This window comes from Atheta coriaria, unplaced genomic scaffold, assembly GCF_025399875.1.
Source record: "Atheta coriaria isolate IRGN ID8LTWV9N9 unplaced genomic scaffold, Caltech_Dcor_3.1 hic_scaffold_10_pilon, whole genome shotgun sequence".
Lineage (NCBI taxonomy): Eukaryota > Metazoa > Arthropoda > Insecta > Coleoptera > Staphylinidae > Dalotia > Dalotia coriaria.
The window spans coordinates 2,108,493-2,134,956 of record NW_027045452.1 but is presented as its reverse complement, the minus strand read 5'-3'; the positions used below and the strand labels follow the sequence as shown (position 1 = coordinate 2,134,956).

General features: G+C 36.0%; 8 protein-coding genes across 13 annotated transcripts in view; 3 read left to right on the top strand and 5 right to left on the bottom strand.

The window, feature by feature from the left end:
* Nucleotides 1–241: 241 nt before the first annotated feature.
* LOC135801270 (DNA damage-regulated autophagy modulator protein 1-like) lies at nucleotides 242–3,709 on the top strand. Its single transcript, XM_065314692.1, is given in 7 exon segments — nucleotides 242–569; nucleotides 625–780; nucleotides 2,827–2,948; nucleotides 3,014–3,060; nucleotides 3,063–3,236; nucleotides 3,289–3,440; nucleotides 3,495–3,709. Coding segments are annotated over 6 exon segments (744 nt in total). The 5' UTR covers nucleotides 242–569; nucleotides 625–703; the 3' UTR covers nucleotides 3,667–3,709.
* A 416-nt stretch (nucleotides 3,710–4,125) lies between these two features.
* LOC135801263 (uncharacterized) lies at nucleotides 4,126–5,231 on the bottom strand. The gene has a single exon (XM_065314680.1). The coding sequence runs from the start codon at nucleotides 5,145–5,147 to the stop codon at nucleotides 4,227–4,229; it is 921 nt and encodes a 306-aa protein (XP_065170752.1). The 5' UTR covers nucleotides 5,148–5,231; the 3' UTR covers nucleotides 4,126–4,226.
* A 265-nt stretch (nucleotides 5,232–5,496) lies between these two features.
* On the bottom strand, nucleotides 5,497–8,535 carry LOC135801264 (DNA damage-regulated autophagy modulator protein 2). Of its 2 annotated transcripts, XM_065314683.1 has the most exons (7): nucleotides 8,289–8,535; nucleotides 7,586–7,763; nucleotides 7,251–7,528; nucleotides 7,009–7,130; nucleotides 6,522–6,742; nucleotides 6,302–6,443; nucleotides 5,497–6,241 (listed from the first exon to the last, which is right to left on the bottom strand). In XM_065314683.1, the coding sequence occupies exons 3-7, from the start codon at nucleotides 7,478–7,480 to the stop codon at nucleotides 6,072–6,074; spliced, it is 885 nt and encodes a 294-aa protein (XP_065170755.1). In that variant the 5' UTR covers nucleotides 7,481–7,528; nucleotides 7,586–7,763; nucleotides 8,289–8,535; the 3' UTR covers nucleotides 5,497–6,071. The 2 variants fall into 2 exon arrangements, with proteins under 2 accessions (XP_065170755.1, XP_065170754.1); XM_065314682.1 differs by having other exon boundaries at nucleotides 7,586–8,535.
* Nucleotides 8,536–8,892: 357 nt separating this feature from the next.
* On the bottom strand, nucleotides 8,893–10,129 carry LOC135800763 (uncharacterized). Its single transcript, XM_065314082.1, has 3 exons — nucleotides 10,112–10,129; nucleotides 9,131–9,300; nucleotides 8,893–9,073 (listed from the first exon to the last, which is right to left on the bottom strand). The coding sequence occupies exons 1-3, from the start codon at nucleotides 10,127–10,129 to the stop codon at nucleotides 8,893–8,895; spliced, it is 369 nt and encodes a 122-aa protein (XP_065170154.1).
* On the top strand, nucleotides 10,074–11,481 carry Poc1 (Proteome of centrioles 1). The gene is made up of 3 exons (XM_065314679.1): nucleotides 10,074–10,812; nucleotides 10,889–11,205; nucleotides 11,269–11,481. The coding sequence occupies exons 1-3, from the start codon at nucleotides 10,251–10,253 to the stop codon at nucleotides 11,341–11,343; spliced, it is 954 nt and encodes a 317-aa protein (XP_065170751.1). The 5' UTR covers nucleotides 10,074–10,250; the 3' UTR covers nucleotides 11,344–11,481.
* Nucleotides 11,401–12,557, bottom strand: LOC135801265 (uncharacterized). The gene is made up of 3 exons (XM_065314684.1): nucleotides 12,422–12,557; nucleotides 12,153–12,352; nucleotides 11,401–12,090 (listed from the first exon to the last, which is right to left on the bottom strand). Exons 1-3 carry the CDS (start codon nucleotides 12,492–12,494, stop codon nucleotides 11,527–11,529), a joined length of 837 nt encoding a protein of 278 aa, XP_065170756.1. The 5' UTR covers nucleotides 12,495–12,557; the 3' UTR covers nucleotides 11,401–11,526.
* Nucleotides 12,558–13,313: 756 nt separating this feature from the next.
* On the bottom strand, nucleotides 13,314–14,152 carry Vlet (COMM domain containing 10 protein valette). Its single transcript, XM_065314690.1, has 2 exons — nucleotides 13,963–14,152; nucleotides 13,314–13,897 (listed from the first exon to the last, which is right to left on the bottom strand). The coding sequence occupies exons 1-2, from the start codon at nucleotides 13,995–13,997 to the stop codon at nucleotides 13,336–13,338; spliced, it is 597 nt and encodes a 198-aa protein (XP_065170762.1). The 5' UTR covers nucleotides 13,998–14,152; the 3' UTR covers nucleotides 13,314–13,335.
* Nucleotides 14,153–14,297: 145 nt separating this feature from the next.
* The window catches only part of LOC135801266 (uncharacterized), a 49,532-nt gene continuing 37,365 nt past the window's right edge, over nucleotides 14,298–26,464 (top strand). The window contains exons 1-4 of one of the 5 annotated variants that reach the window (XR_010550345.1): nucleotides 14,298–14,582; nucleotides 14,742–14,793; nucleotides 16,578–16,618; nucleotides 16,676–16,883. The gene's annotated coding sequence lies outside the window, so the exon portion shown is untranslated. Of the gene's footprint in view, nucleotides 14,583–14,741; nucleotides 14,794–16,261; nucleotides 16,444–16,577; nucleotides 16,619–16,675; nucleotides 16,884–20,418; nucleotides 21,622–26,464 lie in introns of those variants that run through there. The other 4 variants (XR_010550344.1, XM_065314685.1, XR_010550343.1 and 1 more) reach the window with 4 other exon arrangements.

Here is a 26,464-nt window from a genome sequence, read left to right as displayed (position 1 = left end):
TCACGGTGCATGGCATTTCATATGGTCTTGTGCTGCACCGTAGGCAAATGCGCAGGCGCAAACTTCTCTCGTGGCTAAAATCAGTGACTAAAGTACTTTAACTACTAAAATGCCACTTTTTGAGCCTCAAAACCGTAGAAAAACTGGCGTTTTATTGATGGAAAAAGAAAAAAACAAATTTGGAATTCGAAATTTAAAAATTAGACGTGTTATTTAATATTATAGAGTATAGACAATTTCACAAATGTCAACAGTCAAAATGACGTTTTTCAAGTTGCAAATTTATTGTGTGCATTAAATTTGCAGTTATCGCTTTATTTGTATTGTTTATTACTAACATGGATGCCATATGTTTAAACAGTGCATTATTACTTTAATCAAACACAATAACAAGATCGTTCAACCTACTCGTAGTTCTACCTCTCATAAATCAGTTACTCAATTAATCTTCTATTTGTTAAGAATTAAAAAATCTCTTCACTGATATATCGTACTGATTGACAACTGGTAAAATGTGTGCGTGTAACTACGAATGTCTGCACATTATAAACATTTATTATGTTTAGTTAGTAGGTATTTTTAATCTGTTAGCATTTGGTTGTTACAAAGTAATTCAATTTTCAGTTTATTGTGTCTTTCGAAACCTGATAAAAACATGATGCTTGTGGTCGGTTTTTCATTGTCATTGAATCAGTGATTAAGCATGGAGAAAATATTTTCTAAAGTGCATTATTTACTTTTGTTATCAATTGGAATATTGGCAACTGGGTTAACGTTAACGTAAGTTTTTTCTGATAATAATAGTTTTAGTCACGAGATTTATTGAGAGCAAACCTAGCGAGCGTTTAATCAATCGAGTGTTTAACAACTTTAGCCACGTGACACTTCCGCTATTTTTCTACTTTCACTCTATTTCCACGTTGAAGTTTTGAATTTGAACTTTTGATCCGTATTCAAATGCGCAGGCGTAAGCTCCACCCCGTGACTAAAACCTGTGACTAAAGTACTTTAATCACTGCTTTGACCATCCGTGTTTAAAGTACCACTTATGTAACTTATAAATACAACTTGTTCAAAACGAATGAATTATGAACTTTAAATTATTTAAATTTAAATATTCATAAACTTAATACAAGAAATATGTTTTAAAACAGATATCTTAGTAAACCTTCGCATATTAAATAAACAAAAGATGCCCTCAGCAGTCTCAGCACGAACATAAATACTACACTTTATGAAAGCAGTGTAAATAATCGCTGACGCTTAGACAAACAAAAGCGTGCGCGCGGTAAGTAATAGTTTCCGTTCTTCCGGTCCAATAAATTTCCGTAAGCTGCGCGCTCCGTGATACCTCCACGACGATCCACCAAGATTCCGCGCGCACCCTCGCGCTTGGTTATTTGCGGATATTTGCTTCGATGATTTCGGGTCACTATCGCCAAACCGCCGTTCCGGATGCTGACGGCGGTAGAGGTGGTGTATAGGCTCTGGTCGTGGCGGTCGGTAGGTCGTTAATGCTGCGGGTTTCATTAAATATACGACGCCGACCGGACGCTCCTACCGTAAGCTCTGAAAACCACGCGAAGTGCAGGTGAAACGGGTAGGGCATATATATTGGTGGGAGGATGCTGCGTCTTTCAGAGATGCTTTTGAATAATTAACGTCTCCCGCGCGGGCCGGTCGCGCTAATGAAATCTCATATCCGCGTACACTGCTAGCGCATACATCTCACCAGGGCGGCAACGGGCCTCGTTTCAGGAAAGGATAATTTCCGTGTTAAGTGTTAGGTGAGATGCAACCGGGAAATTGCATTCGGGAATTCATATTATAATCTAAGAATTTTTTTAAAAATTAGGTACAACTTTAAATTAATGAAAAAAGTTGCAAAAATCATAATAAATCAACTTTCACTCAATAATTTGAGGTATTAAATACGTTTTGCTCCACCCCGTGATTAAAACTCGTGACTAAAGTACTTTAGTCACGTCTGTGTTTAAAGTACAACTTTTACACAATAATTTGGAGCATTAAATACTTATAGCTCCACTCCATGACTATACCCCGTGACTAAAGTACTTTAGTCACGCCCGTGTTTAAAGTACAACTTTATGTGTCTCAAAACAGTGAAAAACTAACAATTTTTACATAATTAACTTATATAACATTTAATATCACTTAAATTTAAAAAAATTATCAATTGTTGATAAATTTATTGTCACATGTGTATAGATAACTGAATGTTCTCTATCTCTGATGATTTTTATCACTTATTGAAGGCTAGACTGAATTTTTATTATACCATTGTTTTGAGTTCTTCACAATATGTTTATAGATATGCAATCGTAAACTTTGAAAGCCCAAACAACACTGTAAACATAAAAACCGCTGCAACACATACCGCATATATGCTAATTTACTAATTTGTCAATCACGCATTGCTCACAATGCGCACGAATAATTATACACCGGCGATAAGATAACAGCGCAGTGTGAGGCTCAAAAACGTCAGAGTGAAAACACTCAGTGAAGTGAATTGTTTTTGATTGAAATGCACGCTTTCTTTATAAAAATTTCAATTTGTGAAAATTAATATGAAATTACACAACGTACCATTGATTGGCTGCTGTTTTACAATCATAGGTTTAATAATAACGTGAGTAGAAATTTAGGCAACCAAATATACACATACAAACACAATTTAATCAAAAGTTACTTATCCAAACTTTAAAATGCGTTTAATGAATATTTTATTTTGGTAATCACTATAATGATAATAGATATAACGTGAGGTGATTAATTTAATCTGGTGTTAATTAAATTGAGCAGCTACACGATTTCGGTGTCCCTCGGTCATGTCTACTACTGGTTTCCGTTCATCAGCGACACCGGCGCCGAGCCGCCGGAAAGTGGGATATTCGGTTTCACACTCAACATCACAACCGTTTTACGTGAGCTTGCATCTAAATAACCGATTATAACCACCGGTGATCAACTTGTAATTTTCTGATTTTAGTCGTGATATCAATGTATCTACGATATTGCCAAATGAATTGCGTGAAAGAAAAGTTGGAGTTATCATTATCACCGGTCTGGAACAAAACAGCTGTATTTTTGGTTTGCTGTCATGTTTTGGGCTGAATATGGTCGCGAATTTTTCTGAGATTGACATGGGAATTACTCATTTAACTGGAGCTTTCCTTTGCTTTACTACTGCTACCATTTATTTTATTATTCAAGTAAGTTGAGGAAAATTGCATTAATTAATATAATTTCTTGTGAATATTTTAGACAAAAATATCTTATCACTTTATAAACCATGACAGTGGATTTTCTGTGAGTAAAACATTATTTTGCTGTCGGTTTTTACTTTGTTTGTTTATGGCGACGTTTTATTTCCTCACATTGTGGTACGGGAAGTTAGCTACTGATGAATTTACAGGTACGCCATCTACATTCACCAAGTTTAACTAAAATAACCTCAAAATTTATTTTAGGAAAAAACTTAATTATTGGAGGGAAAACGATGGTGGATTTCAATACAGATTAATATCCACATTCAGTGAATGGATAACAACAATCTGTATTGCTCTCTACATAATGACATTCACTTTAGAGTTTCGCAAAATCGAATGTATTGGAATTACAGTCCGATTAAAAACTTCATAGTATTTGATCTTCTTTAGTAAAAATAAATTGTATAGCACTTTAACACGATGAATGTATGCGAGCAAACGCTGAAATTCACATTACAAGTGTGAAATTCCAATCGTCGCGCTGTCGTTACAAATGACAACATTTAAAAATGTAATTAAATGTTGCGAGAGGAATGTTGCGCAGCGTCCAGACATGCCGTTTCAACCGACAGCAATTAAATTACAGTTACAGCAAACTCGTCGAAACTCGAAATTTAATTCGAATGCAGTTGGTTTTGTAACATTTTTTCTCTCTGCATCCACATGCATCGACAAATTAACGCTTTGAACTAAACTAATCGATTTTTCAATTTTACGACTTGCATTATGCGGTGGCACAGTTCAAAAATGAAACTTTCATCAACGTAAAACGTGAAAATAATTTTTTGTCATTTTCAACTCTTACAGATTAATTTCATCAAAAACTCATCAATAGGTTATACTAAAGATCATATATATTATGATTTATTACTAAATAATGCTTGATTTAAATTCTAAATTTTTTCATTCAAAATATCAACGAAATATCACGAGCTACAAATTGGAATCATTCCTCCTGATTTTAGCAATCGCTAAATTTTCAATGCGCGCCGACGGATTGTATCTCAGCGCTGCGGGTCGAGTTTTAAACGCATATTCATTATCCCTCGGAGTTCTTCGTATCTTCGGCCCAGCTAATTCTTCAACTCTAGCGGAAGCACGACACACTAACGCTGAATAAGCCACCGCGCCAGGCAGCTTCTCCTGAACTTTAACCAATTTATGTTTTGGTATTTTAGTCAATTCGGCAAGTCTTGCCATGCGCTGCATGCGCACTTCACTATTACTCTGATTAGGATTCATAATAGTGGCCATTGGGCGGTTAGTACAATTAGAAACCAATCGCATTACTGCTTCATAACCAAAATCACGTCGTGGCTGTGCTAATGACTTAAGTCTTTCTGAAATTTCGTATGGTTGCTTCTTACAGTTTTCCGTGCTATTTTCATCTTTGGATGCATTTATTGATTCATTATCAGATTGTTTTGTTGGAGGACGCGCATGTAATCGTCTGGGCATTGCAAGATCTTGAATTCGATGAGATGGGATGTGGTTTAGTGCACTTGGACGGACTCTGAATGGATCGGGGAGATTATTAGAACTAATTCGTCTCATAGGTTCTGCTAACATATCAATTCGTCGTCGTTTCCGATAAGAATTACTCTGTCTTGTCTCTGATGACGATTTTTTGTTTATATCAATATTTTTAAACGAATCATCTTTTTCTGTGTGTAATTTTTCGAGCACTTCCTTCCGCCATTTTGGGTCATTCTCGTTACGTAGATCTATATTGATTTCTTGAATTTGTTCATGGTCGCCAGTTTGCGTGTTGACCGAGGGTTGTTGATCGTTAAAATTGCGATACGCCGACGCGTTTTTCAAAAACTCTTTCTTGGTGACTTGAAATTTGGACATTTTTATATTTTGGATCTATGCGTCAAACTGTCATCTGTCAAAAGCGGTGATGCAATCATTTGCTTGCGAAACAATTGAATAACATGTAAATTATAATTCCGTGGCGGTTTTCGGAGACAAATTCCAATTAGGCGCAAAGAGAAACGGATGCAAGCTGTTTCAGCACACGTCAAATACAGGTACGGATGTTGAGAGGCCGTGCACAAAGCTGCGTAATACCTGAATAATATGAATACATTGCGAATTAATGCGATGTCGTTCGGTGCGGTTTGCCGGCACCGGATGTCGGCGAAATGTGGAAATGGAAATTACTAATGAAGGTTGTACATATTAATAGAAAGCTGCCAAATAATACGTAACACGTTTTAGATTATTCAGAACTAGCGTAAATTATTTATAGACACTTTAAATCATATTTTCGTAGCAAATTATGTTTGCAACACGCAGTGCAGCTTAAATATACATTAGATGATTGCTAGTTGGGTTGTCTACAGTCTTTTATTGAAGCGTTTCATCACAAATTTATCCCTTTCATGTTGCTTGTGCAGAAAAAATGCACTCACTCGTTTAATTCCATTAAAATCTTATTAAATATTTAACGAACAATAAAATTCTCATAAATGTCTAATATCCACTTGATTTTTTACTTGCACGTACTGAGTTTTATTTTCTGCAATTCAATTGTTTATGCATTTATGTTGATTAACTTTCGGAGACTCGTTTTTCATTTTTTGTCTTTTTTGTAAAAAAGGGCCATAAATATCGATTATGAATTAAATATTCATCACTGCCGGCGCTCATCACGACGGGAAAACTCATCAGAACGAGAAAAAAGGGCAATAGATCAATATCAATATCGAAATGCACATCGCATCGCTCGAAGAACGTAGAAAAATGTTTTTTAATTGCTGTTGGTGATTATTACTAATCGAAGAACTGAAGCGTCGGCTCGATGAGCTTGAAATGCTGAAAGTCGAAAGTGAATGTGAACACGTAGGTCATAGTCGCCACGCCGAGGATCCACTCGGTGATCGTGCTGACTAAATGCAATGAGTAGCCTCCATCGGCTTTTTTCCATTTTGTCATATCCGTACCTAAAATAACATTAATTATGTATCACTTTGTATGTGTACTTTGTATTCTTGGTTGCCTACCTTGATATTTCATCATGGCTAATCCGGCGAAACAAAAACAAGTAAAAAACGTAACAGTGCTGACAATTCCAAGAATCCAACGAAAATTGACGACGTGCTGGCTGATGCGACACTCTTTCATTGTTTTAGCCGAAATGTGACACTGCGTTAATCAATCATAATATTAGTGAAAATATTCATATATTAACTTGTATATTTGGTTGCCTAGTATGAATATTACCTGAATTAATTGATAAACGGAACCCAAACCGAATGCCATTATGGCACCGAATATGTGAATACTAAAAACTTCAGTTTCCTGAAAATTAGCCACTAAGCCGACGCCTAGCGAAGCCAGCCAGCCGAGGATTAGACATGTGACATTTGAACTATACAATCCTTTCGTCAAATGTCCATTAATCTCTTTTATTTGCAGATATCTTATGTAAATTATAATTGACACTGCAAACAAAAATACAGTTTTAGTTTTAATTGTGTTTCTTATGTAGGTGGTGAAAAAAATCAATAAAATGTACGTAGTTCACATTTACATGCAAATGGCACCCGAAGTAACCCCAAGGGGTCTTTATCCTTTATATTAATGTCCGACAAAAATAAAGTTTTTTATTGAGATTAGGTTTTATAAGAAACAAGCGTCTGAATATTTTATTTGTTTTGGTCGGACACTAATATGCGTGTGCACACTGAAACAAATGAATAAAACTCACACAAAATCGAACCCACGTTCAGCAGCTGGCCGAAAATACAGCTCGTCGGTGTGAACGTGCCCGTGTCGCTGATGTAGGGGAAAATCGGTTCGACGTCCTTTTGAATCACCGATATCACATATCTGCGCAGATATAATCATACAGTGCACGTAAACATCTGACATAACAGTCAGTAATAATATCGCTGGAGTGCGTCCAGTGTAATAAAATGTAGCGCAAAAAATATTAAAGTGAATACTTACGTCAGGACGAATGTACTCATAAACCACAAGTACATGAATATTGGAAGGTATTGCAATTTGCTAAATTCCATTTTATTGCTTCCACACTTATTACTCAACCATTTAATTTTTAAAACTATTAGTTGCACGTATTTTAAAGTAATTGATTTGCTGTTTAGTGATTGTTTCACCCGGCTGGTTGTTGACGGATTCAAAGTTCGCGGTCGAGTGGAGGCGCCGGGCAGGCCCATTGCCGTGGCTTATCGCGCGAAGATGTGATCGCTTTCTGATGGTGCGCCCTGAGAGTCATAATTATTTAAGTAGCATTTATTATTAACGCAATTGAAGAAAATTACCGGCGGCTGGCATTAGTGACGGCGAGTATTATCTGATGCGGCTTGATGGATGTGATAGATTTGATTAACATAGAAGTACTACTTTCATCGTTTGATAAGCGGCTGGGTGTTTTTATAACTACAAATTTTGACATTCTGACACTGACAGTACAGTGGACAGGTGATTATCATCACATTACTCGTACATTAAAAAGAAAGTGATTAAATTATGAAGTACAATATGTTTAAACAAGTATAAAGCACAAATATTTTATGTTATTGTGCTACAATAATAATAATTACACCCATAATTAGTGTAGATTACTGTAAGCACTAATAAAGTGTATTTTAATGTTCTTATAGTGATGAAGACTGATAGATTCTCAGTTATTTATCATTGTGTATGGAGTTTTTACTGACGTTTGATTGAATTCATGCCAGCATGAAAATTCTTTTTGATGTGATCACAAAAGTATTCAATTTCTACATTTTGTATGCTTGAGAAATCAATACTACAATCATTTTTGACAATAATTTGTAAATTTAAACATTTGAAAGCTCATTTAAAGCCACAAAAGTGCATTTTTCGTCTAACAAACAAGATTTATGTTTTATTCTGATACAAATACTAATTTAACACAATTTTAACACGTTTTCTACTAATTTTTAAGCTTTAATTACTCGTACACTTCACAAACACAATAAAATATTACTTTAAACTTACTTAAACCAAATTTTATGATTACACAATTACAACATGTTTAAATTACATCTGTAGTATTCAATAACACAATATGTTTTATGATTAGCTTCACTTCACTTAAATCTATTGATAAATTTGCTGTTGCACGAGCACAGATAAAACACACAAGCAATGCGTGTCCCCGCAGACGACCGACGACACTGAAAGCGAACACATGAAACAGTCACACATGTTCCCGCAACGCAACGTACATGTAGTAAAAGCTATAAACGCTATAAAAAATGCTATAAAGCGTCGCGACGCGAATTGGCAGCGAGCGGCTTTCGGGACTTTGATAAATATAGAAAGTACGTGCGTCGACGCTCACGAAAACACGCGCAGATAATTAAAAAAATAAAACCACTCAAGACATGAAACAAACACACACAGGAGTAATCAAAATTGTTTATTATTCGAAGTTTGTCAACCTGTAAACACTACACAACTTCGTTTTTCAATACATTTGAACAACCTTTTTGTAAATTTATATCTAATACAGTTAATTTAATTATTGCAATATGTGTGCAAAAGAGTATTTAACATGTTACAGCCTCAAGTCATAATTGTAAAATTAATTTAAATAAGATTAAGCATATTTTCGGCAGATCGGGCAGATTCGGTCCTGGACCAGCCAGGTCTTGATGCAATCCTCATGAAAAACGTGCTTGCAGCGCAACTTCCTCGTCGGCTGGTCGCCTTCACCAAGGTCCATTAGGCATATGCAACACTCATTCTTTGTCGTGGAGGAGTTACCAGTATGTAAAGGGCTAAAATAAAGTTTGTATAAAAAAAAGCATGAATATTTAGACAAATTGTGCACTTACTGAGTATCATAACTGGGTGGTTTATATGTGTAGGTGTTATCAGCATCATAACCCCCTGATGGACCAGTTGTATAAGTCAGTTGTCTGTTGCGATCTTTGAAGATTAAATAAAAAGCAAAGATGAGACCAGCTCCAATTGCTGCAAGTTGGATTGGTAATGTCATGATTATCTAGAAATACACAAAATAGTGGTTATTATTTATTACAAATAAAGTTTGTTATGACATTATATAATAATTAAAATCATGACCATTATTAATACTTGATGACAATGTATTAGAAATAGAAACACTAACAATATCTACAACTAAGTATATTATTTCAAGATTAGGCTTCAATATGAAACAAAAGTTATTTACCTATGAAATCCTAACAATGAAGTTGATAAAACGTGGGACTGTCAATGTCGGCAATGGCGGCTTGTTTACAAATTTTTGATAAAATGGTGAACCCCACTAGGAACTTGAGCACTTTTTAATGCACTTTGGTGTTAACTTATAAATTCGTCAACATGCAATGGCATAATTGGCAAGGCCAGTTCAATGCGTCGTTGGATACCTTTCAAAGCGCGAAGCTTTCAGTTTCAGAGTCTGTTTAACAACGTATGTACAGCGATTACAGGCGCATTACCACCACATTACTTAAAACGATTGAGAAGTAGGCGGCGTTGCTCGACAACGACCAAAACAAAAATAAATCTGACGTTCAGACATGCTTGATGCAACGCGCCGACGCATCCATAATTTTAAGTGTCAAATTGTTAATTTAAATTACATTAACAAATATTTGAATGATACTTAAATAATAAGCAAAAACTGTGTTGTTTTTTAAATAACTCTTACAAGAAATGACATTTGTTAATATAAAATGTGAACTATAAGATTTTTAAATTTAATTTTTGAGTTTGTGTTCCTCTATCGGCGAACACATGAACTAAACTAAATGTTTCCTGGTGCATTGCTACAAACTAGCTGTCCTAACCTTTGTGTTAACGGTCATTTTCAGTTCAAACAAACATACCGTAAACATATGTACGTATGTTTTTTGTGTTCAACTTGTGTTTAATGTTTGTATTGACCACGATAGTATTTCATCTATAGATTAATTTATTAATCAAAATATGAACGAACTACATAAACAATCAGATCCTGTTCTTCGTCTGGATTTAGTCGCACATACTGCAGCAGTGACTGCGCTAAAATTTCGCAATGAAAACGAATTAATAAGCAGCGGAAAAGATAACGATTTGTTAATATGGCACCTCAACACCAAAGACCTGCGCACCTATCGGTTTTCTCGACATACAGCTGCTGTGAACGATCTGGATTGTTCTAGTAAAGGCAAGTTGCTTGTTTCTTGTTCGGATGACATGCATATTCAGTTATGGGTGCCTTCATTAACTGGCAAAACCGAACAAATACGCGCACATATGAAACCAGTAACGAGCATTCAGTTTTCATATGATAACCGCCGACTTTTATCTGGTGCTAAAGATAAATGCATGAAATTGTGGGATGTGAAAACAAGGAAGTTCCTGCACTCGCTAGTGGGACACAATCATTATATAAACTGTGCAAGATTTTTCCAAGATGGATCTATTGCTGTGTCATGTGCTGAGGATAAAACCATCCGTATTTGGGATGTAGATAATCAGGATCTTATTCATACACTTACAAATCAAGGTATGTAAAATTTAAAAAAAACATTTTCATGGAAAATTTTATATTTTACTTCTAATTTTGTTAATTTTACTTGCAGCAAGTACAAATAAACTATCAATATATGGAAAATACGTCGCATGTGCTCAGCAGACAGGCTCCGTGCGAATCTACGACATAATCGCAGGAAGAATGAATCAACATTATGTGCTCAATGAGAATGTAACCAGTGTTGACTGGCATCCTTCAGGCAAGTTCCTCCTTGCAACCTGTAGCAGTGGATTTATCAGCGTCATTGATATCTTGGAAGGACGGCCAATCTTCAGACTTCATGGATTGGGCAGTGCATTAACAAGTGTTGCTTTCAGCCCATCGGGACAGACGTTTGCTTGTGGTGATGCAAACAATCACATTCTAGTAAGTTTAATTTATCAATTCTGCAAAAATAAAATTTTTATATTTATCATTGTTTTATAATAGATATGGGATTGGGATGCATTAAGAAACACAACTGTATCACCCCCTACAACAGCACTTCACTCATACTCTGATTAAGTAAGTAATCTGAATAATATTAACTTATTTTAAAAATTAAATTAAGAAATGATGATGTTAAGATTCAATTTGTAATTTTATATTGTGATAAAGACAAACGCACGATTCTAACACGATTTCACGGCCGAAAAAATAGAATCAGTCATTTTATTTCAATACTGATAGACTGAGACTGTGAGTGATTTAGTTGGCTTGTTTCTTGAGGCTTTGATCATCCGTTGACTTTGCCATATTTTGTGTCATCATGTCGATCCAACTCGCAAAATGTACGTTGCAGGTTGCTTTCATGCATCGCACTCGCAACACGTGCTCTGCAGTTGTGCCCGCTTTGCGAATGGTCGTCAAATCTTTCAAGTCGTCTTCAGTGTACGGGATGTCATCATCCACGTAGCACCCCTTGCTCCAAATCAAGATCTCCACGTAGTCTAATAACTCTTTCGGTATGCGCAGTGTGATTTCGCCTTCTTCACGCACTGTTATATCTGAATTGTCGAATAATTTCTGTATTTGAAGATCTGCTTTGCCGTTTTGTAGGGATACTTCAAGCGCTCCTTCGAAGCCCACCATTTTCACTTGGCCGTTTTTTATTGTGTCAATACGGCAACGATTGTGGACGTTTTTCAAGTCTATGTTGCCTGTTTTGGTAATGAAGTAACCATTCTTTGAGTAGCACGCGTTCATATGTATATTGCCTTCGTTTGTGTCCAATTTCAGGCCAAGGGATTTTATTTTTTGTGCTTTGATGGACTAAAAATGATATTAATTATAATTATATTAAAGTTTTGGCCCGAAGTTAGAAAAAGACTTACACCACTTTGACGACATAATAGATCAACTCTAGTTGCTTCTATGTTTCCCTCAACGACAATATCCTTGTCGTTGGTACCGGCGCTAACTTCGCTGCACTTTAAATTTCCCAAAGTTACGCAGCCCATTTCGCTGAAAACACGTACACCGTCGCCCTGCAAGTCACCAACTTTGATGTCACCCAAAGCAGTCAGGTTGATATCTAAGGCAAAAAATCAATTTCAACACAATTATTTATTAAGAATATCTTTTCTTGATATACTGAACTTACTTGCTTTGAGTGGAACATGTAATTCACACACTGTGCTATCATCCAAAGCATCTCTAGCCGTCGTTAAATTCATCGAATTACCAATTTGATTAACCGTGATTTCCTTGCTGCATTTCAGGATTAACTTGTCGGTCTCTGCGGTGTTGTTCACATCGTGCGGCAATAGAATAGTTTTGTACGAAATGAAACCGTTAAGGGTGCAGCGCGGGGAGACATCGTAGACTTTCACATCTTTTGCGTTTTTTGAAATGGTTGCACACTTTCTGGCAACATGAATGTTTGTTGCTCGAAGTTTGAAAAGCGTTTTGCAAGTTTTAGAATCATAATTAAAATTTTGCAGCTTAAAATGTGTTTAATAATTATTAAAAATTAGTATATTGAAGGTAAACGTTTGATGTAAATATAAAACAGTGTTATAAATAGACAGATTATTTATTTGTTGTAACCATGGTGGTTTATAATTTGATTTGAAAACAAGGACCAAGTGAAGATTTTCGTAAAACTAGTAGACTAGATAATGTATAGAGGTTATGGCTAATAAGTTTTAGCTTTACATTGTTTGACATGTAGTAACAAGTAGATACAACATAATTTTTGCTCCTTAAGATTCAACACTTCTTGCGGGCTACAATTATTTATACAATTATAACATTTTCCATATATTTTAGTTAAAAGTTTATTGTAGCGCCATCTAGGTAGTTTTTCAAAAGTATATTTCCTGTAAGTCAATTTTCAATTAAATTATAGTTCTACAAACGTTTAATCCACAGATTCTGCAAATTACATTAAAGAAAAAGTAAAGCAAAATTTTATGGCTATGCTAAAAGTTAATCAACTTTATTTAAGTCACACTTGCTTGGGAAGGGCACTTCAGGACATAAAACAACTAAAATTATACATTAATTTTATTTATATCATGATTTAACATTATTAACTGAATCCAATTTGTTCTGTACACTCTCTAGAGTTTTATATATTTCCACAAGTCCTTGTGCATCCAACTCTAAAGTGGTTTCCTCACTATGCTTATTCTCAAAATCAGACATTGATAACTGAAGTCTTGCTATTGGTTTAAGAATTTGTGATCCTGGTGGATTGGATGATGAATGTGTGTTCAAATTCAAAGACCAAGCAACCCCATCTAGTTTTTTCCTTCTGTCCAAATCACCAAAGTCTCTCTTGGTAACATCAGTCCAGACTTTGACAAAAACCTCAGACTTTTCTGAATTCAGCTTCAATTTGTTTTCCAAATCTTTTTGTAAGGTGACTGGTTTCATAACAATTAAACTTGCTTTTTTATAGATGTGAAGAATACTTTGTACAAGCAATTGCAACTGATCATCAGAGTACTGTAATGATTTGTTTATTGTTGCCAAATCATCTTCTGTAATTACTCCTGTGGATGTGATTATGTGAAGGATGTTGGTGAATGTCTCAAGGGGTGTTGCATTGATTAGAGTTGCAGCTTCTAAGAGCCTGCAATAAATGAAATCAATAAGGTGTCAAAGTAACTGATTAAATCAGATATTCAACATCATTACCTCTTGTTAATAGTAATCCAGTTTAACGACAGCATTTTGTTTTAGTGTGTATTAATTATTATCAAGTAGGTGAATATACATATACAGTAAATAAATACGGGAATCTCATTTGTTTCGTGGTTAGGTTGAACATACATGTAGTAAGTAGGCACCTAAATAAATGTCACTATCTACAATATTAGCCTACACAGCGAAACTAGTTTATTGATGTTTCTCGAGGAATGAAATACAAATAAAAAGCTGAAATTGGGCTATTTATTTGTTCTGACCAAGTCACATTAAAAATAATTTTTCAAGATTTGGCTCTTTACGTCTTTTCAAAATCTAAGTTGGCAACACTGTGCTTGACGTTGACGCCATTTTTGCACGCCAGTATACATTCGTCCGTTGTGGGGCATGTTGCTTGTTGTTTTCTTCATAACTTTGTGTTCTTATAAACAACGCGGTTTGTGTTTAGTTTGTGCGTTAAACTAAAGTTTTGTAGCGTGATTTATCCGTTTTATATGTGAATTATCTCAAAATAGATGTGATTGTCAAGATTTCACGAAACGAACATTGTGCACACATTGTGGACTTTATCTTCGCCGGTTTTGATGATGTAGTATCATCATTAGACTCTGGTAAGTTGAATTTATAGCTTCATGACTTCATTAAGACATCAACTAGCTGTCAATGGATCATCTGAGTATCAGAGAACCTTGTGTGAATATTAATACAAGGAATTTGAATGTTTTTGTATGTTTTTTCTTATTTGCTTATTTATTTTTTGTTTGTTTTAGGGCTTAACCAGCTCAAAGTGCTGTACTGGAATAGTCACAGCACACATCGAAAGTAAGTTTTCTTTCTTATAAATCTCATTTTTTTATTGTACATATAAGAAAAATTGCTGTTGTATTTGGCGGTTTTCAATTCAGTTGCGCCACAGAAAAATGACAGGTTCGGAAGAAATGATTTCTGGAATTACAGTTTTCTACTAAAGTGAATCAATTCTGACCTCCGTCACTAGATGGCGGTAGTAATTTTAAGTTAGTATGCTACACTCTATTTTGTCGTTATGCCGTGTACCGATAGATGGCGCTGCATGTTTTGTTTTTATATTTATTTTCAATCGGTCTTATTTTGTGCGTTGGTGTTACGCGGCGTTCGCCGGTTTCTCATTGAGTGCTCGCAGTCGCAACGCCCCAAGTTTTTTTCTAATTCGGTAATAGTATTATTGCAATATAGCCAATAACCTGCTATCGCTGGTTTATTCGCATTTCTCGTTACACGAAATGTTTCGAAGATTTTCATTCAGTAAATACGATAGATCGGCTATTGTATTCTGTGGTTTCAAATCGTATAGCCGCAACATGTCGACTCTCTTATAGCCTTGCTTTGGCACTCGCCTACGTTGCAGCCGTTTACTTGAGCGCAGGGTCTAAAGATGCAAAGTTAAATTCTCTATTAGGATGTATTTAATGGTTATAAGAGAAACACTAATACAATACGATTTATGATTTATTATTGGAATCATACTTGAAAAACGCAGATTTAAATTTGAACATCACGCCTCATCTAGATTTGACATTTAACATTTCTGTATAAAATTGCCACTTATTTAGACAGGGTAGTGCACGCACATTTTCCGGTACGTGGGTCACATGGACGCTACCATGTAAGTCCGTGACACCTCACTGACTCATAAACAAATCCACACTGCTACACATGCGTTTGTACGCATTTGTACTTATTAGAGGTACTAGAAAGAGTCCTCAGATGGCGCAACAGTGCAGGTTTGACTAAAATTAGGGCTGTACAAATTAGCCGGCCAAGCCGGTTAAGGAAGTTAACCAGGCTAATTGGCTGGCTGACTACTCGGCTTAGCCGGTTAACCGAAATTAGCCAGGCTAATCAGCTAAAGGCTAAACCGGCCAATTGGCTAATTTATATATTTATATATATTTTATACAATATCTGTTCGGGCCAAGTCCGACAAACGTATTGATAACGCGGCGAATTGTTATCACTTGCATTTGGAAACAAAGATATTGCATAAAATATCAAATTAGCCCATTGGCCGGTTTAGCCTTTAGCTGATTAGCCTGGCTAATTTCGGTTAACCGGCTAAGCCGAGTAGTCAGCCAGCTAATTAGCCTGGTTAACTTCCTTAACCGGCTTGGCCGGCTAATTTGTACAGCCCTACTAAAAATATTTCAGCGAGTGAATTTTGTTTTGTTGCATCGGTGCGATAACGGCGAGCACACATTCCACACTTTCGGCTTGTGTTATTCTTTCATAGTAGTTCGGTAAATCGCGTTATATTTCCTTATCGCGTGTGTAATCTTCGTAATTCTAAATTTTGCGTATTTAGTGCACTCACGTGTTTATGAGTTCGTTGCCGACGGGCGACGGCCGGCGATGTTTTGTGAATGCCAATAATAAATTGACTTGTGAAAAACATTTATATCATCAGCAGATGATTATGGACTAATATTCTATATGGTAAATATTGTCATTCCTATCCTTATGTGAATAAAAGAAATTTTAAAATGAAAACTAAGTTCCGACGGAACTCAGATTCATTTCAATATGGCACGAAATGCTGTTACTAATGTTTTGTTTCTCATTTATTTCAGTATCTATCAACATGTCTTCGATTTACGGTTTTGCATAACTGGTAAGTAAAATAATTTTATTATTTTTATGAAGAGTTTGGCGTGTACCTGGATTTCAGTTTAGTTCTACGTTTTATTGCTGTTCTACAATGTTACCAAATGACAAAGTTTTGCCTGAAGGAAACTTTCGAATGAAAATTTAAAGTTTTATTTAGACAAGAATTAGTAAGATACTTCTTCAACTTCTTGTCTGAAGGGATATTTATATAATTTTGAATTACGTAAATCGTATTTTAATTTATCATGAATTTCCATACTGGGTCTAAATTCTAGGACTACTTGTATCATTTATAGATGGCACTAGCATGAAGTTCAAATCGTAAAATAGACTTGTATTGTTTATTTCCTTTTTATCAGCAAACGTTGGCATGCCACGAGCAAAATGACCGTGTGTTGTCGTTGCCATCCTCTCACTTCTCGCTATGCTGGTGTTCTAGTTTTGTTTAAATCGCCGATCTCGTGTTTATTGAAATTGGTGCACACGGTCGGGTGCCGTCCTTGCGCCTTGTTTGGTTGGCTGAGGCACAGCATACGAGTACACTATTTTAATACTTTGTCTTATAGAGAAGTAGAAGAAGAATAACAATTTGAAATACGTTCCTTTCTACCACACGATTTCTGAACTATGTCTCGAATTTTAATTATTTCCTTATGATATCTTACGGAATATCTTTCCGAAGTTTCATAATCTTCAATTATTATTTATTTAAATGGTAAATTGTCAATTTACCTGGCTTATCTTATAGAGAATTTTCCGTAGATTATGAATTTTCAATCCGCTCCTTTCTATCATTTTTAGTTTACGAGATATTCGTAATCGAAGAAAACTCTTAAAATATGAAAACATCCACTTTTTAGCACTTTTAAACCCGATTTCAGAACCTTTACACCTCGAGTTATCATTATTTTTTTCTCTTATCTTATAAAGGATTTTCCAAACTTTGAAAATATTTTAAACTTATTCACTATCGAAAATCCTCGAAAAATAATGATGCTATTTATTATCAGTATCTTTGTATAAAGTATAATTTATAATCACGTAATAATTGAAATTATATTATTATAATTAACTGCGACGAACATTTACCTACATTCTCTGCGAGACCAGACGGTTAAATTAAAGTTTTTTCACTTGAGTATGTCAAGAAAGTCAAGAAAAAATTTTCTTTGGATATTTCGTTATATATTGCAATTTATCGCAATTGTATAGTTGAGTATCATTCGGTGTACCGTAGCAGGGTGGCCGTAAAAGTGACTTCTACTCGTGTTCAGTGCACCATAGGGGGTAACGGTAGAAGTGACTCCCATTCAGGGCACCGTACGAGGGCAGCGGTAGCAGTGACTCGTATTCAGGGCACCGTATGAAGGTAGCGGTAGAAGTGACTCGTGTTCAGGGTATCGTACCTGGATAAATGTGTAGCTGATTCTCATTTACCCATTTTTTTTCTTTCTTACGAAGAGTTTTTTCATGTTTTTAAATTTTAATTATATTTGCGAACAAAAATATTTACCTATTACATACGTTATTTAATCACGGACGTCAAAGCACACTCGCACCTTATGATAGCTTAAGCGTGTGTGCTCATGAAAGGAGCAGCCTTTAATTCTGTATCAAGTAAGGATGACAAAATTGTGCACATTTGTGTGATTGTATGTATTGAAGTATTTTAATTCATTGAAATAATTCATTTTTTGTTGATTATTTCCAGCAGAAATTGCTATTAATACATATTGCAAAATACCACATTAATAGTTAATGTTAAATCGCGCAATCTTTCATTAAAATTAATAATTTAAATTCCGAGACTTCTATCTGTATCATTCCGAGATGGCACTAGCATGAAGTATAAATCATGAAATAGAATTGTACTGTTTATTTCTATATTTATCGGCAAACGTGGGCATTTGGCACGAGCATTGTGTTTGCTTTGAGTTTGTTTTGAACACAATTTACTTTCTTATCGCTTTCGCCGCGTGGAATGCATCGCATGAGATTCTCGAGTGTCGTCACGCACCGCATGCTGCATATTCACGTTTAGTTTAGATCGCGAGTATCGGGCCTATTGCAATTCGCGTACAAGGTCTTATCAAGTTTCTTATCGTGAACTGTCGCGTCGGTGTTAGCCCGGCTACGGCGTGCACTATCCGCGGATCGCGCTCAGTGTCGTGCCGGTCCGTAGGTAATTCAGACGTGTTTCTCGCGACTTCGTATCATTTGTTCGGGCTTGCGCTTTTTAAATTTGCATTATATTCGATCGTCAATAGACGATTTAGTTTTAACTTGTGACTATAGTATTGTTATTGACTATTTGCATCTTTATTGTCCGTAAATGCCGGTTAAGTGTATTTTGCAACTCACAAGACGGCGAGTTGCTAAGTACATCAGCCCCTGTCGGAGTGTTGGAACGCATAAAATACTGGTATGGTATATATTACTTGTTTGTTCTATACATTCGTGCTCGTTGCTCGTACGCCTTTTTAATCATTTCGCGCGTACGGCATCACATAGGTATCCTTGACCGGCGTGACGAGTGATGCGGAATTAATTTCTCCTTTGGGTTGTGTTTGTTTGTTGCAGGCATTCGACCTGCAACCTGCGAAAATTTGCATATAAGTGTAACCCTTTTTCGGCCAAGGTTTGTGTTTTTTCGGGTTTGCACGTGATCTAGGCGGCGTAGTAACTTCAGCGGGGCGTCTAGAGATGCGAAATTACGTTCTGCGTCGGGTGGTATTTAAATCTTGCAGGCATTTTACCTACAACCCGCGAAAGTTTGCATAGAAGTGTAATTTTTCATCCCTTTCTCGTGAAATGTTTGTGTTTTTGGGGTTAGCTCGCGATCTAAGCGGCGTAGTAACTTCAGCGGGGCTTCTAGAGATGCGGAATTAAATTCTCCGTCCGGTCGTATTTAAATCATGCACGAATTCTACTTGCAACTCGCGAAAATTTGCATATAAGTGTGAAATTTCAACCCTTTTTCGTGAAATGTTTGTGTTTTTTTGGCTTTGCACGCGATATAGGCGGCATAATAACTTCAGCAGGGCTTCTAGAGATCCGGAATTAAATTCTCCGTCGGGTGGTATTTAAATCTTGCAGGATTTCTACCTCGAACCCGCGAAAATGTGCATATAAGTGTAATTATTCATCCCTTTTTCGTGAAATGTTTGTGTTTTTTTGTGTTAGCTCGCGATCTAAGCGGCATAGTAACTTCAGCAGGGCTTCCAGAGATCCGGAATTAAATTCTCCGTCGGGTGGTATTTAAATCTTACAGGAATTCTACCTGCAACCCGTGAAAATTTGCATATAAGGATAATGTTACAACCCTTTTTCGTGAATTGTTTGTTTCTTCGGGTTTGCACGCCCGATTTTATGTCTTTTCAGTATTATATAAATTGTATTACCCAGACATACCTGAATGTTTCATCTTCCGCTCTACGCGTGTGTTGGTGTTTGTATATAAACAACTTTCTTATCGCTTTGAACCAGTTCCACGCTGCGGTCGTGCGACGAGCATTCGAGCGTTTCAGTTTGTTCTTATTTGCACGCGACTTCTCTCATTTCTTTTATTTCAATCCTATAAATTGCACTTTAACGTTAATTATCGACATAAATACCGACAGGTAATGATAATAGACTATTTAGTGTTGTGCTTATAATGATTTGTGCGTGAAACGATGGGTTCATATTTGTGCGTTTGTCGGTTAAAACATTGCGTATAAAACAAGACACTATCCGACGGGTAGTCTTAATAGAGCGGCGCAGCACAGTTCGTAATCTAAAACACGTGTTTTTTTTCCGTTTCAGTGCTTCCTTTGATTACCCTTTGCCTCGGTAAGTTGTTAAATATTATTACATCATTATCACATTGATGTCTTTAGTCGCGTGTAAGAGAGTACCGTAATAGTCGTAAGTCAAAATTGTCGCATGCCGTCGGTTGCGTTTTCGATCTTGCCTGAGAATGTGGTTTTCACCGTTATTCTCAGCTCTTATTGTTCTTTTGCATTCAAAATACTGTAATCGCATTGACGCGTTTAAAAACGATTTCAATATCTTACCGCAAATCGTGTATCATGCCGTTGGTCAGCACTTTTCTATGGTTGGCATGGCAAAGAAAATCTCAATATGCAATAAAATTCATTATGGTGTTTTATTGTTATAAAAAAAATTTATATATATATATCATTATCCTACCTTCTCTACTTTTACTTTTCTTAGATATTTTCTCCCCTTTGGAATGTATTAGTAGTTGGTAGTTGTATTTCTGTTCTGTTGCCTTCTTTTCACTTTCCTTTGATATTCGTTGGGAAATTTGTAAAATTTTGTAGTTGTTAATTTTGTTGATTATTTTTTGCGATTTTTTTTAAATGCATAGTCTCATTTTCCTTTTTGCAACATCCTGTATATAGGCTTTTCTTGATCAACAAAAATTTATAAAAATTGATCTTTTTGTATGTTTTGATCATGGGATTTTATATTAAATGTTTAAATTTTCCTTATGTATCACCCTGTATATTTATTTCCTGATTTGCAGTCAGTACTTGACTACATTTGTTTCTTCCAGTTGTTTTCTCCTTGATCGTAGTATTTTATTTTTAAATCTAGTAATTTTCCTTTTGTGTCACCCTGTACTCGTTTTTCTTCATTCTCAATCTGTCACTGACCAAGTTTGTTGTCCGGGTGTTTTTTATTTTGAACTTTATATTTTCTTTCTGTATCACCCAGTATATCACTTTTCCTTAACATCCTCGTTCATATGGGGAAAATTTATTGTTATAGTGTATTGCTCTTTTTTTAATCATTGGTTTTCTTTTTGTAACACCCTGTAGATTAGTTTTCCTGTATTTAATTGCTATTTCATAATCCTGTAGTATGTTGGTGTTTATAATTTGGTACTTATGTGCATATGTGATATGCAGGTCGTAAGACTTGTTTCAAGATGGCGGCCTGAAATTTGTAGGTATTTTACATTCTGTTATTAAATTTGTTAATAAAGAAATGTTAAAAGAGGTTGTGAGTGGAATTATTCGTGCACCCCTTCTATCATTGCAGGTACAGGTCAGAACTTGTAAGAATATTTTTAAGTGTCGACTCTCTCGAGACGACTTAAAACTTAGAAATATTTTTACAAGTTCTTATAAGGAGTTCCCTCTCTCAGGGGATGATCCCCACTATAAAAATTGTTAAGGTATCCTGTATGATTTGTGTTCTCCATCTTTCATTTCAGCTACAGGTAAGAACTTGTAAGAATATTTTTAAGTGTCCCCTCTCGTGAGGCGACTTAAAAATTGGAAATATTTTTACAATTTCTGAAAAGGATGTCCTTATAAGGAGTTCCCTCTCTCTGGGGTGATCCCCCACCATAAAAATTGTTGATATGCCTGATAATTTCGGGGATGAAGCGCAGAGTCATCGTAGCTGTAGGATGGGCCGGGAGCAATGGACGCAACGGGCAGTGGGCGATCGACCGTAGACTGTCTTATAACGACACGTGCCAAAAAATTTAAAAATCTCATCCACTCCTGTCCTCTTTCTTCTATCTCCTCTCCTCTTCTCTACTCTGTTCTCTGTTATTTGTTATTTATATATTATTTATATTAGTTATTTGCTCCTCCACCATCTTCTATTTATTCTTATTGTTGCTTCGTTGTACTTTGCTTTTCAAGTTATTTCTAACATTTGAATCTTGAATTTTTGTGGTATGCAACCCACATTTATTAAATTTCTTATTATTTAATAAAATCGCTTTCTACAAGTGAGATTCGATCCACGAACCTCTAGCATGATAGCACGTGCACATGCCACCTAAGCCACACGGCTCTCTTATCGAGCCTTATTCGTTTCAGGTATAAATGTTGTTGTTTTTCTCACCTTTTTAAAAACAACAACACTTATGACACGTACATTCACATTTTAAACACGTACTATCAAATTTGGTCTTTAAATCTAATTCTGAAAACGACAAAAAGGAAACATGGACAAATATACTAGCAAATGTAATATTAAAAGTAGAGTTTATTGCAACTCATACAATCACAAGAGTACATGTTGAATTTTAAAATTATTTGTTAAAATTGAATTATTTTCAGAGTATTTATTTATTCAAAGGTTACCTCGCTTTTCTTTAACGTCTGATAAATTCATTTTGTCCATGAAACATCTTCATTAATTGTTTAATCCATCGAATGTTAATGTTGCACAGTTACCTACGTGCACTTTCTCGATTGAAATTTCCCTCACGGGGACAAACAGTGTTTAGTTTCACAAATTAATATCATTACGCACATAAAACCACTGGGACGGACTTCTTAGCCGACGTAAGATATCCGGCGGCCGACGGCAAAAACGTGCGCACATTGTAAAACTACACAATTCTGGCTTCCACGCGCGATTATTCATTAACTGCACGCCGCCCTAGTCCGTTAATTCTAAATGTTATCTTTGGTGATCGATTCTAATTAACTACCGACTTAAAATCACAAGAAACGCGCAAACTAGTTACGAAGATCGACTTGTGAACAAAACACGTGTGTACCGAACAACATCGCACGATCGACTAAACAAGGAAATGATATCGCAGGCTACGTCAACGAAGCAGATATGAAAATGATACGAATTTAAATACTCACAATTGAATGCAGGCACGATTGTACACCGAGGTCACGTTCAACTCATTGACATCTAAAAAACAAACACAAATCAGATGCGCTGTGACTTGTGACTTTAATTCATTTTTAATTCCCTAAATTAACTAAAACTTTATAGCACCTAAATATAAAGATAACAAAAATAAGATCTAATATGGTAACAATATATTACTTACTATGTTAATTTTCTAATCACAACAGTGTTCAACAAATGTTGTATCCACAAAACATACAAACATTTCACGATAAAGGGGGAAAAATCACCATTTTATGCAAATTTTCGCGTGTTGCAGGTCGAATTCCTACAACAATTAAATACCACCCGACGAAGAATTTAATTCCGCATCTCTAGACGCCCGACGCCCAGCTGAAATAACTACGCAGCCCAGATCGCATGCAAACCCGAAAAAAACACAAACATTTCACGAAAAAGGGTTAAAAAATTACACTTATATGCAAATTTTCGCGAGTTGCAGGTCGAATTCCTACAACAATTAAATACCACCCGACGAAGAATTTAATTGCGCATCTCTAGACGCCCAGCTGAAATAACTACGCAGCCCAGATCGCATGCAAACCCGAAAAAAACACAAACATTTCACGAAAAAGGGTTAAAAAATTACCCTTATATGCAAATTTTCGCGAGTTGCAGGTCGAATTCCTACAACAATTAAATACCACCCGACGAAGAATTTAATTGCGCATCTCTAGACGCCCTGCTGAAATAACTACGCAGCCCAGATCGCATGCAAACCCGAAAAAAACACAAACATTTCACGAAAAAGGGTTAAAAAATTACACTTTTATGCAAATTTTCGCGAGTTGCAGGTCGAATTCCTACAACAATTAAATACCACCCGACGAAGAATTTAATTCCGCATCTCTAGACGCTCCGCTGTAATATCTACGCCCCTCAGATCGCGTGCAAACCCGAAAAAACACAAACATTTCACGAAAAAGGATTAAAAAATTACTCTTATAAGCAAATTTTTGCAGGTTGCAGGTAGAATTCCTGCAACAATTAAATACCACCCGACGGAGAATTTAATTCCGCATCTCTAGACGCCCCGCTGTAATATCTACGCCCCTCAGATCGCGTGCAAACCTGAAAAAACACAAACAATTCACGAAAAAGGGTTGAAAAATGACACTTATATGCAAATTTTTGCGGGTTGCATGTCGAATTCCTGCAACAGTTAAATATCACGCGACGGAGAATTTAATTCTGCATCTCTAGACGCCCCGCTGAAGTAACTACACCGCCTAGATTGCGTGCAAATCCAAAAAAACCCAAACAATTCACGAAAAAGGGTTGAAAAATGACACTTATATGCAAATGTTTGGGGGTGCATGACGAATTCCTGCAACAGTTAAATATCACCCGACGGAGAATTTAATTCCGCATCTATAGATGCCCAGCTGAAGTTACTACACCGCCTAGATCGCGTGCAAACCCGAAAAAACACAAACATTTCACGAAAAAGGGTTGAAAAATTACACTTATATGCAAGTTTTCGCGGGTTGCAGGTCGAATTCCTGCAACAAGCTTATACCACCCGACGGAGAATTTAATTCCGCATCTCCACACGGCGCGCTGGATTCACGGGCCACCAATGCCGCGTGCAAACTCAAAAAAATACAAACATTTAACGATAAAAGGTGAAAAGATTACCCTTTTATGAAGATTTTTGCGGGTTGCAGATTGAATTCCTGCAACAAATAAATACAACCCGACAGAGAATTTAATTTCGCATTTCTAGACACCCCGCGCAAGTTTGTGTGACGCTCTGCTCGCGTGCATTAACTAAAATGACGTATATATTACGAGCACGTGTGGATAAGTACAAAACAAACAAATAATGACACATACCAAATACTAGTATTTCACGCGTTGCAACAGTCAGACTAATGTTGAAGGTGATAAAAAAATCTGCGAAATAAATTGCATTGTTAAAGGGAAGGGCGGGAAGGGGTGTCATTATTTATTTTATTTTAAATCGGGACGAAGGGAAGCAAATTCGCATTCTAATCGCTATCGGAACTCGAAGGCCATTGCTAAAACAGAGAAGAGAACGATAGATATAACATTTTGTCCTACTCTAGCGCAATAAAAATAATAATCTATCTATCGCTTCCTATGATTTATATAAGTCAAAATTAATAACATACCACAGGTATTGTCACGAATGCATATTGAAACTATATGGCCACTTGCGACATTAGTTAACATAAAAAATAAAAATTAAAAACAAAAATTTCACGATTTAGTAATTCTTTAATCACACAGCAAAAAAAAACAATCTGAGCTCTTTTTTTAGTTTAAAGTTACTTTCACCAACACGGTGGGTCATCCTAATGAGGAATAATCAACATGGTGGCGATTCACCCTTTAAGCGCGATTAAAACCGGCCAGACAATAAACACGCAAATAGTAAATATCAGTAGTCTACTATAGTCGCAAGTCAAAATTAAATAGTCGATTGATGGTTGATTATAATGCAAATTTAGAAAGCAGAAGTCCGAAAAACAGTACGAATTGCGAGAAATACGTCTCAACCAAAGAAAGACCGGCACGAAACTAGCTCCTGTGAGCAATTGTCCGTGTGCGCAGTTATGACTGTGGGCAGTTGTCTGTGAGCAGTTGTCGTGTGACCGATCGTCTTGGGGGCAAAAGTCCGGGAACCGTTCAAAATATACACAAATCTCGTGTCGTGCCCACGTGTGTCGATAAATATAGACATAAACAATACAACTCTATTTTACGATTTTTAGTTCATGCTGGTGCCATCTCTGCAGAGTCAAGCAGAGTAGCACATGTGTAGCAGTGTGGAATTGTTTATGAGTCAGTGAGTGGTCACGCACTTAGGAAAATGTTCATGCGCCACCGAAACTAAATGAATAGCAATTTTATACAAAAATGCAATAAGTCAAACGGATTGAAGATTTTTAATATACCTAAAACTCCCAATAAAATAAGCTATTTAAATTGGAAACATAAAAAATTAAATAATAATTCTTATGAAAAATAAAGGCCAAAGAGGGGTGCTGCGTCATGAGTTTTCGAGGATTTTCGGTAGCAAATACGTAAAATTTATTTTTATTTTTGTATTTTAGCGTTTATACTAAAATTATTGAAGGGATTTCAAAGGTACACCGCGAAGAATTAATTGCGCATGAGTTTAGTATATTTGCCTAGGATACGCAAA

What these genes read in the sequence shown, in the direction of transcription:
- LOC135800763 (XM_065314082.1), bottom strand. An exon ending in CCACCCAGTTATGATACTCA is followed by an intron (nt 9,074 to 9,130) that starts GTAAGTGCACAA and finishes ACTTTATTTTAG; the next exon opens with CCCTTTACATACTGGTAACT.
- LOC135801265 (XM_065314684.1), bottom strand. Translation starts at nt 12,494, where the DNA reads ATGAATTTAACGACGGCTAGAGATGCTTTGGATGATAGCACAGTGTGT. An exon ending in ACATGTTCCACTCAAAGCAA is followed by an intron (nt 12,353 to 12,421) that starts GTAAGTTCAGTA and finishes TTTTTGCCTTAG; the next exon opens with ATATCAACCTGACTGCTTTG. An exon ending in TATTATGTCGTCAAAGTGGT is followed by an intron (nt 12,091 to 12,152) that starts GTAAGTCTTTTT and finishes TATCATTTTTAG; the next exon opens with TCCATCAAAGCACAAAAAAT.
- Poc1 (XM_065314679.1), top strand. Translation starts at nt 10,251, where the DNA reads ATGAACGAACTACATAAACAATCAGATCCTGTTCTTCGTCTGGATTTA. An exon ending in TCATACACTTACAAATCAAG is followed by an intron (nt 10,813 to 10,888) that starts GTATGTAAAATT and finishes TTTTACTTGCAG; the next exon opens with CAAGTACAAATAAACTATCA. An exon ending in ATGCAAACAATCACATTCTA is followed by an intron (nt 11,206 to 11,268) that starts GTAAGTTTAATT and finishes GTTTTATAATAG; the next exon opens with ATATGGGATTGGGATGCATT.
- LOC135801264 (XM_065314682.1), bottom strand. Translation starts at nt 7,480, where the DNA reads ATGGGCCTGCCCGGCGCCTCCACTCGACCGCGAACTTTGAATCCGTCA. An exon ending in CCGTTTATCAATTAATTCAG is followed by an intron (nt 6,444 to 6,521) that starts GTAATATTCATA and finishes TGATTAACGCAG; the next exon opens with TGTCACATTTCGGCTAAAAC. An exon ending in AGCCATGATGAAATATCAAG is followed by an intron (nt 6,242 to 6,301) that starts GTAGGCAACCAA and finishes ATGTTATTTTAG; the next exon opens with GTACGGATATGACAAAATGG.
- LOC135801263 (XM_065314680.1), bottom strand. Translation starts at nt 5,147, where the DNA reads ATGTCCAAATTTCAAGTCACCAAGAAAGAGTTTTTGAAAAACGCGTCG.
- Vlet (XM_065314690.1), bottom strand. Translation starts at nt 13,997, where the DNA reads ATGCTGTCGTTAAACTGGATTACTATTAACAAGAG. An exon ending in TGGATTACTATTAACAAGAG is followed by an intron (nt 13,898 to 13,962) that starts GTAATGATGTTG and finishes CATTTATTGCAG; the next exon opens with GCTCTTAGAAGCTGCAACTC.